Source organism: Ictalurus punctatus, chromosome 4 (genome assembly GCF_001660625.3).
Source record: "Ictalurus punctatus breed USDA103 chromosome 4, Coco_2.0, whole genome shotgun sequence".
NCBI lineage: Eukaryota > Metazoa > Chordata > Actinopteri > Siluriformes > Ictaluridae > Ictalurus > Ictalurus punctatus.
Genome location: NC_071284.1, coordinates 35,386,892 through 35,401,963, shown reverse-complemented (window position 1 = coordinate 35,401,963; position 15,072 = coordinate 35,386,892). Strand labels below are relative to the sequence as shown.

The window sequence follows — 15,072 nt, the reverse complement described above, 5'->3', positions numbered from 1 at the left end:
GTATTACACCAACCAAACGAATACACTGAGCACGAAGAGCGCTTACGACGAAGCACATCATCATCTTCATCATGACAAAAAGCAGAGGTGGAAACATCGGCATTATTTCTTGGCACCTCTGAAGGGGTCAGCGTGGACAGTATGGAAATAAAAATACTCGTCTCCCATCTACACACTTGCTCAGTGCAAATACAACAGATCACACACTGTGTAAAAAAAACACACACGGTTTTTTAAATGGTTGCCATGCCAACAGTCAGCGATGTTACTTTACCTGCCTCTTGATAAAAGTACAGGTGATGTAGCTGACAAGGCAGAAGCCCTGTTGGTGCAACTGGTACAAATGGAAATATATTAAAGAAGTGTAGTTAGGAAAAAGGTGTGTGTGTGTGTTATTTGGTGGGCAGTGGGCCGGGTGTGTGTGTGTGTGTGTGAGAGTGTACAAGTGTGTGTGTTATTTGGTGGGCCGTGTGTGTGTGTGAGTGTGTATGTGTGTGTTATTTGGTGGGCAGTGGGCTGGATGAGTGTGTGTGAGAGAGTGTGAATGTGTGTGTGTTATTTGGTGGGCAGTGGGCTGGATGAGTGTGTGTGAGAGAGTGTGAATGTGTGTGTGTTATTTGGTGGGCAGTGGACTGGGTGAGTGTGTGTGTGTGTGTGTGTGTGTGTGTTATTTGGTGGGAAGTGGGCTAGGTGTGTGTGTATGTGAGAGTGTGTATGTGTGTGTGTTATTTGGTGTGCCGTGTGAGTGTGTGAGTGTGTATGTGTGTGTGTTATTTGGTGTGCCGTGTGCGAGTGTGTGTGTGAGTGTGAGGGAGTGTGAATGTGTGTGTGTTATTTGGTGGGCAATGGGCAGTGGGCCGGGTGAGTGTGTGTGTGTGTGTGTGTGTGTGTGTGTGAGTGTGAGGGAGTGTGAATGTGTGTGTGTTATTTGGTGGGCAATGGGCAGTGGGCCGGGTGAGTGTGTGTGTGTGTGTGTGTGTGTGAGTGTGAGTGTGAGGGAGTGTGAATGTGTGTGTGTTATTTGGTGGGCAGTGGGCCAGGTGAGTGTGTGTGTGTGAGTGGAGTGTGAGTGTGTGTTATTTGGTGGGCAGTGGGCCGGGTGAGTGTGTGTGTGTGTGAGTGGAGTGTGAGTGTGTGTTATTTGGTGGGCAGTGGGCCGGGTGAGTGTGTGTGTGAGTGTGTGTGCGAGTGTGTGTGTGAGTGTGAGTGTGTGAAGCAGTTGAAGCAGTTAGCCTTGCTGAAAGGCCAGTATAGCTGCTGAATGGCGCACTGAGCCCAAACCTGCGGTATACTCGGCACACTGTGGAACTTCATCAGACGCTTCTGCGCCGTTCTCCGCCCCTCAGGGCTCTCTGGAATCTTTGCCAACACTCCGAGGGGCGGGGCCTCCTTCAGAATGTGGGCGTGGTCAGGCCTGGTTGGCGGGAGCTCTGCACTGCAGCTCATTGAGCGAATGGCACGCCTCTGATTCTGACGTACCAGATGCTTGTCGATCATGGATGGCTCATGCTGCGTCTCCACTTCCTGTTCCTGCCATAGAGTTTCCTCTTCGTTCTCGCCATCCAGTGAGAGCGCGTGGGGGCGGGGCCAGCGACCTGGCTGCAGGATCTCATTGGCTGTGCGCTGGATGATGCTCCAGTCACGGTGGATGTCTTCAGGGCGTGTGAACTGTGACGTCACGGTAAAGCGGATGATCAGTTTGGAGCCGACGGCAGCCGGAATCAGAAACATGCTGCCGGAGTGCGTTATTCTGCGTAAGAGCTCCTGCGTAAGAGCATTTCCTCCCTACACACACACACACACACACACACACACACACACACACACACAATAAACATGCATTCGTGCATGTTTCACCAATGATCCATTACAACTTTTGTTAAGCGCCCTCTAGTGGGCAAATTTTATCATGCAACAGTTTGTGCTTTTAAAATGGGACGGTAAACACATAATACACTTTGAATACACTGTTGCTGGGCAATTCAGAAAATGGACACACGAGCTAATGACTGAAGCAGAAACTATGCTTCACTTTTTACGCGCACGCTAGGAACAGCGCGGCCCGATTTTTCTAAATTGTTCATTTAATTCTTTTGCACTATTTAGTTGTTCCAGAAGATGGCAGCAGTGACCCAGGGCTGTGGATTCTCAAGGTAATCGAAGAAACAATGGAAGAGATGGAAACGAGTGCAGGTTCGAAAGTACTCGCATTTGTATAATTCTAGCCTTAAACTGTAGGATTTGTTCACGGGTGCTAATCGTGGCGAGAGATTGCCCAAGCATTGTTCTTCATGTTGTTGTGATTCTTCTTCGTTGTCGTCCTTCGCACCAAAAGACTTGCTTTACTGCTCTGTACTGACTCTTGTAGGCCAGGAGGGGAAGTGCAAGTTGTCTAATGCACATGCATCGACTGCCTGTGTATGCGTACATGTGAAATGGAGTTTACTTTGAAAGGCTATGCATACGACTGTGCACATATGCTAGTGTGCGCGTAAAAAACGAAATATACCAGAGGCTTGAGGCTAATAATTCTGCTATCTACCACATAGCTGTAAAGACAATGAGTGGAAATGAGACAGAGCCATTCTGAACGTCAACATTTACCTCAGATGTGTTGGTAAATGACCAAAAAAAAGTCTCTATGACTAAAATTACACTTTAATCGCACTTAACATGGGCTTCTAGCTAGTATTAATCCCATAAATCTTTGATATATGGACAATTTAAAGACACAGCGATAGCAGAAATGACACAGAAACATCAGGAACATCAACATTTACCTCAGATGTGTTGGTAAAATACCTATAAAAAGTCTGCAAGAATAAGTTTATACGAATTGAACTTAGCATCAAGCAGTAGCCAGTACTTATCCCGTAAGTGTTTGATATGGACAGTGTATACACACAGTGATGTTAGAGATAAAACAGAAACATCAGGAAGATGAATTTTTACCTCAGATGTGTTGGTGAATTATTAAGAAAAGACTCAGAATGACTGAATTACACTGTATTTACTCTGAGAATTAACTCCTAATGGCTAATTTCCACAAATTGTATCATATTGTGAAATGTTATCTCAGAATATTTGGAGTCGTGAACATCACCTCTCCTGGTTCTGTAACTGCTCTATAAACCAGTATCCCACAGCGCTGCTGAGTTCTGGACTGTGATTGGTCGTCAGGTGGTGATGAGTTCTCTGTAGCAGCGGCTCTGACAGTAGTGCAGGTTTATATTAATATTAATGCACTCGTTATGATACGTTATGGTTTCTATAGTAACGGCTCGTTCGCAGGGACGTGTACAGCGCACGCTCCACATAAACTGTCATTGTCATTTATAATATCGTTCATCTGTAAGGAGGTGTTTCTGTAAGGTGTGAGGAAGGAGTCTCCAGTGTCAGCGCTGTGTAACAGTCAGAGGGAAATCTGTAACTTTACATTTTCCACATCTTCATCACAGAGTTTACACTCCTCTACTGTTTCACACTCACACACACACTGTGATTATTATCTTATTCACATGAAGAGAGAGAATAAAGAGAGAGAGAGAATAGAGAGAGAGAGAGAATAAAAAGAGAGAATGTAATGAGAGGGAATAAAGAGAGAGAGAATAGAGAGGGGGATGGTGAGGGAATGAGTGTTTATAGCTGCTATAACCTAAGTGAGAACAGGAACTCACTCGTTTCACGAACGTTAAATGCAACTATAAATGGATAAAAAGTATGACATATGATTCTTTAATAAATTTCTGAACGTGCTGTAAAACGCTTTAGAAGTTCCTACTTTTCTCTCCTTTGAACTTAAAAAATCATTAGCCTGTGTGTCAGATTAAACAACACACACACACACGCACATACACACACACACACACCCACACCCACACACATCCACACACCCACACATGCACATACGCACAAACGCGCACACACACACACACACACACACGCATATACGCACACACACACACCCACACATGCACGTAAGCGCGCACACACACAAACATGCACAGAGGTCAAAGACTGAGTTTATAGACTGATTGTGAGATTACGAGGTGAACAAACTCAACTCCTCAAATACTGAATTCCACACAATGACAGTAAAACTGCAGAAATGTCTCCAGTTAGTGTTTTATTGTGTTTATTATTGTTATTATTATTATTATTGCGCTGTGAGTGTTTCTACTACGTTTAAATGGGGGTTTTGTTGCGTTGTTGTTTGATGTGTTGTGTAACATTGTGTACTCACAGTCATGCTAAACACGACCAGTCCCAGGTGTCTCTCTGCTGGAATGTGGAAGTTTGAGTCGCTCCTCACCAGAGACTCGAACAGTTTGGCCATTTCGATCCCCTACACGGAGAAAACAACACCAAAATAACACAACACCACAATAACACTACACTGAACACAACAAAACACTAACGGAGTAATGTGTTATTAAGTGTGCAATTGTGTATAAGTGTGTAAGATGCCATGGAGCATTGGAAGTATTGGAATATGAATTTGGGATATTTGTATTATATACGTCACAGTAAATGAAATAGTTCCCAGGGAAGAGTAGACGCTTTCAGAGTGGCTTAACTCCGCGTTCCTGGAACCGTAACCACTAAACTAAAGTTAATGTCTTCTACTACTCTTATTAAGTAGTTAATTTAGTATGTTAGCTGCTAATGATTGCCAGCAAGCTAATCTTAACATAGCTTAACTAGCGAGATTATTACATACATTGTTATGCTGGGCATCGAGTGTTTAACATCATTGTTGGAAACTAGGTATTTGAGAATATTTTTAAAATTAGTTTGTTTGACCACTCTGAAAGCATTGCATGCTTCGGCTTTGACCTAATTTACATAAAATCTACATAAAATTAAATGTATGTATGATTTATTTTATTATATATCAAAACCATAAGGTGTAATTTGGAATGATGTGTTTTTATCTTACCCCTCGCTTTTCCAGAACAAAGAAACAAAACACTAGATAAAAGATCAACTGTACTGAATACACTACAGAAAAAATATTTACTGTGACATGTATATAAAAATATAAAATATCCTAAATTTATATTGAAATACTTTTGTCAGATTTCAAGCTCCAGAAGATGGCACCGATTAGAAAATGTGCACCACCTGCTGGACACATACTGAACTGCGTTACATTTGATCCAATTGGCTAAATATTTTATACGTTATTTCACTGTCTTATCCCAAAACTAATTGGGTAAAAGTGATGATGATGATGATGATGATGATGATGATGATGATGATGAACATCTTACGTGTCGAATGTGAGCCTGAAGGTTCTTCAGGCCAAAGGAGCGAAGAACAAACCACAACTTTAATGAGCGGAAACGGCGACTCAGAGGAATCTGCCAGTGCTGGAAAGAGGGAGAGAGAGAGAGAGAGATGGAATAGTGTTTGGAATCATAATGTATTTAATATGAAAATGTGTGTGTCCGTGTATGTGTGTGTGTGTGTGCGTGTACCATAAAGTCTGTAGCTCCGGAGTTGTCATGTCTCAGGTAAAGAGGATCAACACTGAACGTCTGCTGGAGTTTAAGCTTATCTTTCACCCTACAAGAACAAACACACACACAGTTAAACGACATAAACACTAATGTATGAGTGTGTTAGTGTGTTTGTGATGTAAGGTGTGTATTCAGGTGTATTTTGTGCTTCAGGTGTGTGTACAGGTGTGTATTGATTTATCAGGTGTGTGTGCAGGTGTGTAGTGATTTATCAGGTGTGTGTGTACAGGTGTGTATTGTTTTATCAGGTGTGTGTGTGCAGGTGTGTAGTGATTTATCAGGTGTGTGTGCAGGTGTGTATTGTTTTATCAGGTGTGTGTGTGCAGGTGTGTAGTGATTTATCAGGTGTGTGTGTGCAGGTGTGTATTGATTTATCAGGTGTGTGTGTGCAGGTGTGGTGAATTTTAAACATGCATACAAGTGTGTAATGAGCTTCAAGAGTATCTGTATGGGTGTGTATATAGCTGTGCAGGAGTGTAGTGATCCTCAGGTGTTTGTACAGGTGTGCAGTGAGATGTGTGTGTGTGTGTGTGTGTGTGTGTGTGTGTGTGTGTGTGTGTGTGTGTGAGAGAGAGAGCAGTTGTGTAGTGATTCTCAGGATTCTCAGTTGCTCATGGTCACCAGAAATAATCAGATATTTAAATAAATAATCAGAAATGTCTGTTTTAGAAAAAGATGTTTTTAGCTTTGTGCTAACATAACACTGAATATCCCATAGGAAGGCTAGTGGAAATTAGCATTATAGTAAGCAAGAAGGTGCTTACTGAACTATGGCAACACTAATGGGACAAACACTAAATTAGACTGCACCAGTAGGGGGTGCTAATGCTAATCCGTTCCCTCTCTCACCAGAATGCTGTGCAGTCGAAGTGCACCATCATCCATTTAGACGGGTTGAAGACGAACGAGTCTGCGTATTCCATCCCAGACAGGAAGTTACGTAATTCAGGACAGAGGAAGGCGGAGCCTGCGTACGCTGCATCAACATGAAGCCACAGACCTTCACGAGCACCTGACACACACACACACACACACACACACACACACACACACTGTGTTGGCAATTTGGAGTTTAATTTAACATAAATATATAGGTAACAAATCAGAGAACATAGTAGCACACACACGTGCACACACACGCACAGTAATATGGCTAAACTTACAGATGGGTCCTAGCTCCTCCAGACAGTCAAAGGAACACACACCTGTAGAGCCTAGCGTAGCACACAGCTACACACACACACACACACACACACACACACACACACACACACACACACACACTATATTACTTCACTTAACTAGCCAGCACTGTATAATGTACATAATGTTACGTAGCTAGTCATACACTGTGTAATATAAGTTATGCTAGCTAGCCAGGAGTACGCTGTAGTATGTGTATTTTATGCTAGCTACCATGTGTTTGTGTGAGTTAGCTAGCTGTGAGCTTTCAGTGTGCTGTGCAATGTGTATGATGTTAACTAGTTAGCACCACTATGTGTCATTTACACAATGCTAGTTAGCTACCTACACATACACTATGTAATACACGTTTTATTTTTTGGGGAGTTTGTCAGCGTTGAGCTATGCAGTTACCATGACAGGCACTAAGCCCCGCCTCCTATCCTCTTGAATGGCTCTCTGCAGGGTTTCTCCACGCAGCGAAAACTTTTCATCTGTCTCCAGAAACCTGATCTTCACCAGAGAGATCAACCCGGCCTTCTCCACTGAGGAGTGAGCCTTCACACACACACACACACACACACACACACACACACACACACACACACACACACACACACACACAGACTTATTTGAAGTGATTTTATCCTTCAGTTATGTGCATATTAATGAGGATGATTTGGAGTGTGTGGTGTGAGTACCTGGTCTGAGGCGTAGGCGATGAGTGTGGAGTTCAGCGTGGACTCGTCCGTGTCGGTGTGTGTGTCAATGAAGGCATCGGTGTGTGTGTCTGTGTGTGTGTCTGTGGGCGAGTTTCTGCTCTTCATCTGCAGGATTTTGTCTTTACGGGAAGCAAGCAGGGCAACCAGTGTGCACTCACTCACTGTACTCTAACACACACACACACACACACACACACACACACACACACACACACAGTACACTTAACACTGATAAACTACTCAACACTGGTGTTTATTGTGATTAGTGTGTGTGTGTGTGTGTGTGTGTGTGTGTGTGTGTGTGTGTGTGTGTGTGTGTATGTGTGTGTGTGTGTGTGTGTGTACCTGCAGTATTCCCCCTCCACGGCTCTCTGGATGATGGTGCAGGAAATGATCTGGCAACCCCAGCGCTTTACACAGCCAGTCCATCACACACATCTCCAACTCTGTACAAGCAGGACTCGATGCCTATAACACACACACACACACACACACACACACACACACACACACACACATACATTCTAAATTTCTTTGATTCATAAGTCAGTACACAGGAGAGATTCAGAGATAGTTATTAGACCAGGATGTGTGTACAGGTGTAGTGAGACACACCTGTGTGTGTGTGTGTGTGTGTGTGTGTGTGTGTCTGTGTGTGTGTGTGTGTGTGTGTGTGTGTGTGTGTGTGTGTGTGTGTGTGTGTGTACAGGTGTGTGTGTGTGTTACCCAGGTGAAGCCAAGGCAGTTGATGGCGTCGGCCAGCATGTCTCCCAGCAGTGATGGCCATGAGGTCAGAGCAGGAAAATATGCATGCATGTGGGGACTCTGCCAATGAACAACCTACACACACACACACACACACACACACACACACACACACACACACACACACACAGACACACACACACACCTGTGAACATCTTGCTGAACGGAGAAAATGGAGAGTGAATCAGTTGACTGAGAGTGTATGGAGGGGTGAGTGAGTGAGGGATGGGTGAGTGAGTAATGAGTGAGTGAGTGAGGGGTGAGAGGGATGAGTGAGTGATGAGTGAGGGGTGAGTGAGTGAGTGAGTGAGGGGTGAGAGGGATGAGTGAGTGAGTGAGGGATGGGTGAGTGAGGGATGAGTGAGTGATGAGTGAGGGGTGAGTAAGGGATGAGTGAGTGAGTGATGAGTAAGTGAGAGATGAGTGAGTGATGAGTGAGAGAGTGAGTGATGAGTGAGTAATGAGTGAGTGAGTGAGGGGTGAGTGAGGGATGACTGAGTGAGGGGTGAGTGAGTGAGGGATGAGTGAGTGAGTGATGAGTGAGGGGTGAGTGAGTGAGGGATGAGTGAGTGAGGGGTGAGTGAGGGATGACTGAGTGAGGGGTGAGTGAGTGAGGGATTAGTGAGTGAGTGAGGGGTGAGTGATGAGTGAATGAGTGAGTGGGGGTGAGTGAGTGATGGATGACTGAGCGAGTGATTGAGTGAGTGTGTGATGAGTGAGGGATGACTGAGTGAGTGAGGGATGAGTGAGTGAGTGAGTGATGAGTGAGTGAGTGAGTGAGTGAGGGATGACTGAGTGAGTGAGTGATGAGTGAGGGGTGAGGGATGAGTGAGTGAAGTGTGAGTGATGAATGAGTGAGTGAGGGATGAGTGAGTGAGTGATGAGTGAGGGGTGAGAGAGTGATGAGTGAGTGAGGGATGAGTGATGAGTGAGGGGTGAGGGATGAGTGATGAGTGAGTGAGTGAGGGATGACTGAGTGAGTGATGAGTGAGTGAGTGATGAGTGAGTGAGTGAGGGATGAGTGAGTGAGGGAGGGATGAGTGATGAGTGAGGGGTGAGTGAGTGATGAGTGATGAGTGAGTGAGGGGTGAGTGAGTGATGAGTGATGAGTGAGGGATGACTGAGTGAATGATGAGTGAGGGATGAGAGATGAGTGAGTGAGTGAGGGATGACTGAGTGATGAGTGAGGGGTGAGAGAGTGAGTGAGGGGTGAGTGAGGGATGAGTGATGAGTGAGTGAGTGAGTGAGGGGTGAGTGAGGGATGACTGAGTGAGTGAGTGATGAGTGAGGGATGAGTGAGTGAGTGAGTGAGGGATGACTGAGTGAGGGGTGAGTGAGTGAGGGGTGAGTGAGTGAGGGATGAGTGAGTGAGTGATGAGTGAGTGAGTGATGAGTGATTGAGTGAGGGATGAGTGAGTGAGTGAGGGGTGAGTGAGGGATGACTGAGTGAGTGAGTGATGAGTGAGGGGTGAGTGAGTGAGGGATGAGTGAGCGAGTGATTGAGTGAGTGTGTGATGAGTGAGGGATGAGTGAGTGAGTGAGGGATGAGTGAGTGAGGGATGACTGAGTGAATGAGTGATGAGTGAGTGAGTGATGAGTGAGTGAGGGATGAGTGAGTGAGTGAGGGGTGAGTGAGTGATGAGTGATGAGTGAGGGGTGAGTGAGTGATGAGTGAGTGAGTGATGAGTGAGTGAGTGAGGGATGAGTGAGTGAGGGATGAGTGAGTGAGGGATGAGTGAGTGAGTGAGGGGTGAGTGAGTGATGAGTGATGAGTGAGGGGTGAATGAGTGATGAGTGAGTGAGTGATGAGTGAGTGAGGGATGAGTGAGTGAGTGAGGGGTGAGTGAGTGATGAGTGATGAGTGAGGGGTGAGTGAGTGATGAGTGAGTGAGTGATGAGTGAGTGAGTGAGGGATGACTGAGTGAATGATGAGTGAGTGAGTGATAAGTGAGGGATGAGGGATGAGTGAGTGAGTGAGGGATGACTGAGTGATGAGTGAGGGGTGAGAGAGTGATGAGTGAGTGAGGGGTGAGTGAGTGATGAGTGAGGGGTGAGTGAGTGATGAGTGACAGGTGAGTGAGTGATGAGTGAGTGAGGGATGACTGAGTGATGAGTGAGGGGTGAGAGAGTGATGAGTGATGAGTGAGGGGTGAGAGAGTGATGAGTGAGTGAGGGGTGAGTGAGTGATGAGTGAGGGGTGAGAGAGTGATGAGTGAGTGAGGGATGAGTGATGAGTGAGGGGTGAGTGAGTGATGAGTGAGTGAGTGAGGGATGACTGAGTGAGTGATGAGTGAGGGGTGAGGGGTGGGGGATGAGTGAGTAAAGGGCGAGTGATGAATGAGTGAGTGAGGGATGACTGAGTGAGTGATGAGTGAGGGGTGAGGGATGAGTGAGTGAAGGGTGAGTGATGAATGAGTGAGTGAGGGATGACTGAGTGAATGAGGGGTGAGTGAGTGAGTGATGAGTGCACTGACCCCGGGCATGATGATGTTCTCCACGTCCTGCATGATGGCGTCCCACGGCTCCGGCTCATGAGGAGCTTTATCAGGAAGCTGAGACTTCATGAAGCCGGGTTGAACATCCGGGAGGACACGCCTCTGTCTGATCTCCGTCAGGTACTGACAGATATAATCCACCATCTCCTTCCCTACCACACACACACACACACACACACACACACACACACACACACACACACCAGTCTCTCTAGATTAGCATCGTGCATGTCTTTAGTCATCACACACACACACACACACACACTCACACACACACACACACACACACACACACACACACACTCACACACACCTGTAAGTGCGTGAATAAGACGGTTTTTCAGTGTTGGTGATGTAAAGAACATCTGGAATAGTTTCAATATTATGATGGGCAGAGATGTGAATAAACAACAGTTTAACAGAATCCTCTCTGCAACAGAACTGAACCAGTTTTATAGAAGATTTCACACAAATGACCATAATGTGTCCATGAATAATGTTTATATAAGTATCGGGACCCTGTAACTCTGACAGAGGGCCAGGATGCAGCCAAGGTCTTGCGAAGATCAGGTCTAGTGAGAAGAACGGTCCTTAACATCTGTATGCACCAGGTGAAGATTGTTCTGAGAAGATTGTTTCAATATGTACTGAATAGAAATGTTGTGCTCTATTCAAGGAAGTTAGCTATAACAATACCAGTAGCAAAAATTCCTGGATCATCAACACTAAACTAAACCTAAAATCAGGCCAATTGTCTCTTGCATTCTGGGTAAATGTGTGGAAAGGGTCATACTTAAACATCTCCCACTCCCTCCAGGACCGCTAGACAGACATCAGTTTGCCTTTAGAGAACAAAGGGGTACTGAGGAGGCAACTTCAACATGAGTGAATGGTCACCGAGCGCCTGCACCGAGCGCCTGCACCGAGCGCCTGCACCGAGCGCCTGCACCGAGCGCCTGCACCGAGCGCCTGCACCGAGCGCCTGCACCGAGCGCCTGCACCGAGCGCCTGCACCTGCCCAGTTTTATTTACCGAGTTTATTAAGACCCATGTCTTATTACAGCGTCATGCTAACATGGATAATGGATAAAATGGACATGGATAAAAATGGCAGCCTTTTGGTCTGGATCAAAGACTTTTAACAGAGAGTTATATTTAGAAGAAATCTGTCTTCTAAACATCTCTGAAGATGTTCTTGAACTGGTATATAATATACTGATCTTGTTGAGTGTCCTGAGGTACAACGTCACGTGATCTCAAATCATCCTTCACATCCGCTTTGTTACGAATTCGAAAAATCGCCTCCGGGAAGGCGCTATAGGGTACCCACAGCACCCAAAAATATTGTAAAGAGATCATTTATCCCTTTGTCAACTGTTTTTTGAACAATCGCTGAATTTAGAACTGAATTTATATGTATATTGTTCTGTGTTTATATATTAGCTGTATGTATACGTTATTTCCACCTGTGGGGGCGCCAAAGACCAATTTCACTGCAAATGGACAACGATTTTCAGATTTTCAAATGATACACACACACACACACACACACACACACACACACACACACACACACACACACAGTAACACCGCGGCGATTGCAGCAGAACGTAACAGATCATTTTAAGATATAATATTACTTTCATCTCAATTATATTTAAAGGTGATTTACTTGAAAGGCAAAAACACTTTATTATAATTATTTTAGCGATAATTTATATTTAAGTTAACATCATTTTAGGGATAGAATTTTTTAAAAATCGCTTTTAAATTATATTAAAAACAAAAAATACATTTGCTCTTATTAGTAATTAGTTTAGAATTTCAATCTAATTAGAACAACTTTACCACATTACTGTAATTACTTAAAAAAATACAAACAGTTTTGAACAGTTATTAAAATAAAATACTGACAAAAGATTCATTAATAGTTTATCAGCTATTCATATATTTTAAGTACAAAAATGTTTTAAGACAATTATTTAAAAATACGATATAAAATAAACAAAAAGATCAAATATGTTATGATGATTATATTATTATTATAATTATCTTTATTTTTATTATTAATTGTCTTTATAAATACTAAGAATTTCACATTTGCAAATTATTTTAAATGTAAAACATCACAGAAACATGCTTAGAACGGAATTAAAGTCTAAATCTATATTATTATTAGTAGTAGGAGTAGTAACGATAATAATATTATTGCTATCAAATTACTTTTATAACAATTTTGTAAGTTAATATATTAAATGTATTAATTAAAATAACTGTTATATTTATTATAGATATACAACCATACACATTTTTATAGTTATTTTAAAATAGTGAAATTATTCTTTCAGGATTAATTCGGAATAAACAGGAAATTTGTTTAAATAAACGTTTTTTTAGATGATGAGAAAAAAATAAACTAAACATTTTAATGCATCACATCATCAAATAAACCACCGAGAAAGTGTAATATTATAAACTGAAAATAAATATTTGATGTTTTTATGTTTACAGTTTGAATCATTGTAAAAGATATAAAGTGATATTATATAGAGTACTGTGTGTGCGTGTGAGTGTGTGTGTGCGTGTGTGTGAGTGTGTGTGTGTGTTTGTGTGTGTGTTACCTCTGCGTGTGTATTCCTCCGCCTGCATAATCCCTCGCCCTTTCTGTGTCTGTATGAATTGCTGGATTTGTGTGAGAACATTATATAGTGACCCCAGACCACACACACACACACACACACAAAAAAAAAGCCTGTTGGTGACGTGTAGCTGGGTTTATTCTGTGTTCCACCTGTTTGATGAGGATGATGAGGTTTCTTGTTTAAACAGAAGAATAATAGTGTTTGATGATACACACTGCGCTGTACGAGGTGTACACACACTGTGGGAACATATCACATGTGCAGGAAGACAATGGAACAACACACATGTATAGCTGTGTGTGTGTGTGTGTTTGTGTGTGTGTTACCTCTGCGTGTGTATTCCTCCGCCTGCATAATCCCTCGCCCTTTCTGTGTCTGTATGAATCGCTGGATGTGTGTGAGAACATTATATAGTGACCCCAGACCACACACACACACACACACACACTCACACACACACTCATACACACATGCACACGCGCGCACACACACACTCACACACAAACACACACACACTCACAAACACACACACTCACGCGTGCACATACAAACACACATGCACTCACACACACACAATCACACACACACACACACAAAAAGCCTGTTGGTGACGTGTAGCTGGGTTTATTCTGTGTTCCACCTGTTTGATGAGGATGATGAGGTTTCTTGTTTAAACAGAAGAAGAATAATAAGTGTTTGATGATACACACTGCGCTGTACGAGGTGTACACACACTGTGGGAACATTGGAACAACACACATATGTACAGCTGTGTGTGTGTGTGAAAATCTGCTGAAATTTTCCCCAAACGCAAACTAAAGGTCATACGTGAGCGTTACCCACAATGCCGCTGGGGCTGCGTCAGATCGCTGTTCTTTCTTTAACGGTCGTGTTTGTGTTCCTCAAACACCAGAAGCCGTTGCCATGGTTACACTGAGCAAAATTGTATAACATAACCCGACAGGCAGCATTCTTTACTTCCTAACCAGTGCTCGTTAACAAGGTAGCTGTTGCGTCACACGGCGGACTAGCTAGCTGCGTTCAGACCTGATCTGATAAACAAACTTGGACATGATGAGCACTTCATTAAAGGTCAAAAGATTGAAAATATCATTCCGATCGGTGATCTGAACATGGACCGCGCTTTAAAAATGAACCTGACGTGAGTTTGAGATACTTTATTGAGTCTCGGTGTCCGTGCGTCTTACGCGATGGAAATACAGATAGCGTTGCTAGGTGATTGTCTGCGATGTCTTCAGACAAGATGGCGGATGAAGCTGTTTTTATGAACAGAAGCAAAAACCACTGCACTTTTCTCAAGACCTTTAACATTACTTTCATCTATTTATGAGACTTTGTTGCACTCTGTCTGCTAGCCTGCTAGTTTATCGCGCTAGCTAGTTTGCTATCATGCCGCTTTATCACGCTGACCTCCTGATCAGGATGTATTTCCACAGTACTGTGATTTTCCTAATCAGTTTCGTTCCCCGACAGCGATTTCACTGCTGCATTTGCAGTAAAAACAAGTCGCTTCTGCAAACTGTGCTGTAATGTTGAGTTTTTTGGGTTAAATATCAGGGATATATATATATATATATACACGACCAGTCAAAAGGTTAGACACACTCATTCTTTAATTTTATTATTTTCCCACACATTTTAGAATAATAATAAAGTCATAAAAACTCTGGAGTAATCCGACTGAAACTATGGGAGTTATGTTGTGATAAAAATCGAAAAAAAA

At 43.5% G+C, this 15,072-nt stretch overlaps 1 protein-coding gene across 1 annotated transcript; it reads right to left on the bottom strand.

Moving 5' to 3' along the window:
• Positions 1–164: 164 nt before the first annotated feature.
• hdc (histidine decarboxylase) lies at positions 165–13,373 on the bottom strand. The gene is made up of 12 exons (XM_053678204.1): positions 13,308–13,373; positions 10,666–10,838; positions 8,153–8,266; positions 7,772–7,894; positions 7,406–7,594; positions 7,119–7,262; positions 6,686–6,752; positions 6,372–6,534; positions 5,481–5,568; positions 5,274–5,372; positions 4,244–4,345; positions 165–1,785 (listed from the first exon to the last, which is right to left on the bottom strand). The coding sequence occupies exons 1-12, from the start codon at positions 13,333–13,335 to the stop codon at positions 1,138–1,140; spliced, it is 1,938 nt and encodes a 645-aa protein (XP_053534179.1). The 5' UTR covers positions 13,336–13,373; the 3' UTR covers positions 165–1,137.
• Between the last annotated feature and the right edge of the window lie 1,699 nt (positions 13,374–15,072).

Bases quoted from the DNA above. Each gene is read 5' to 3' on its own strand.
- hdc (XM_053678204.1), bottom strand. From the start codon at position 13,335: ATGCAGGCGGAGGAATACACACGCAGAG. The intron at 10,839-13,307 runs GTAACACACACA...TGTGTGTGGTAG, and splicing joins GGAGGAATACACACGCAGAG to GGAAGGAGATGGTGGATTAT. The intron at 5,373-5,480 runs GTACACGCACAC...CCCTCTTTCCAG, and splicing joins CCGGAGCTACAGACTTTATG to CACTGGCAGATTCCTCTGAG.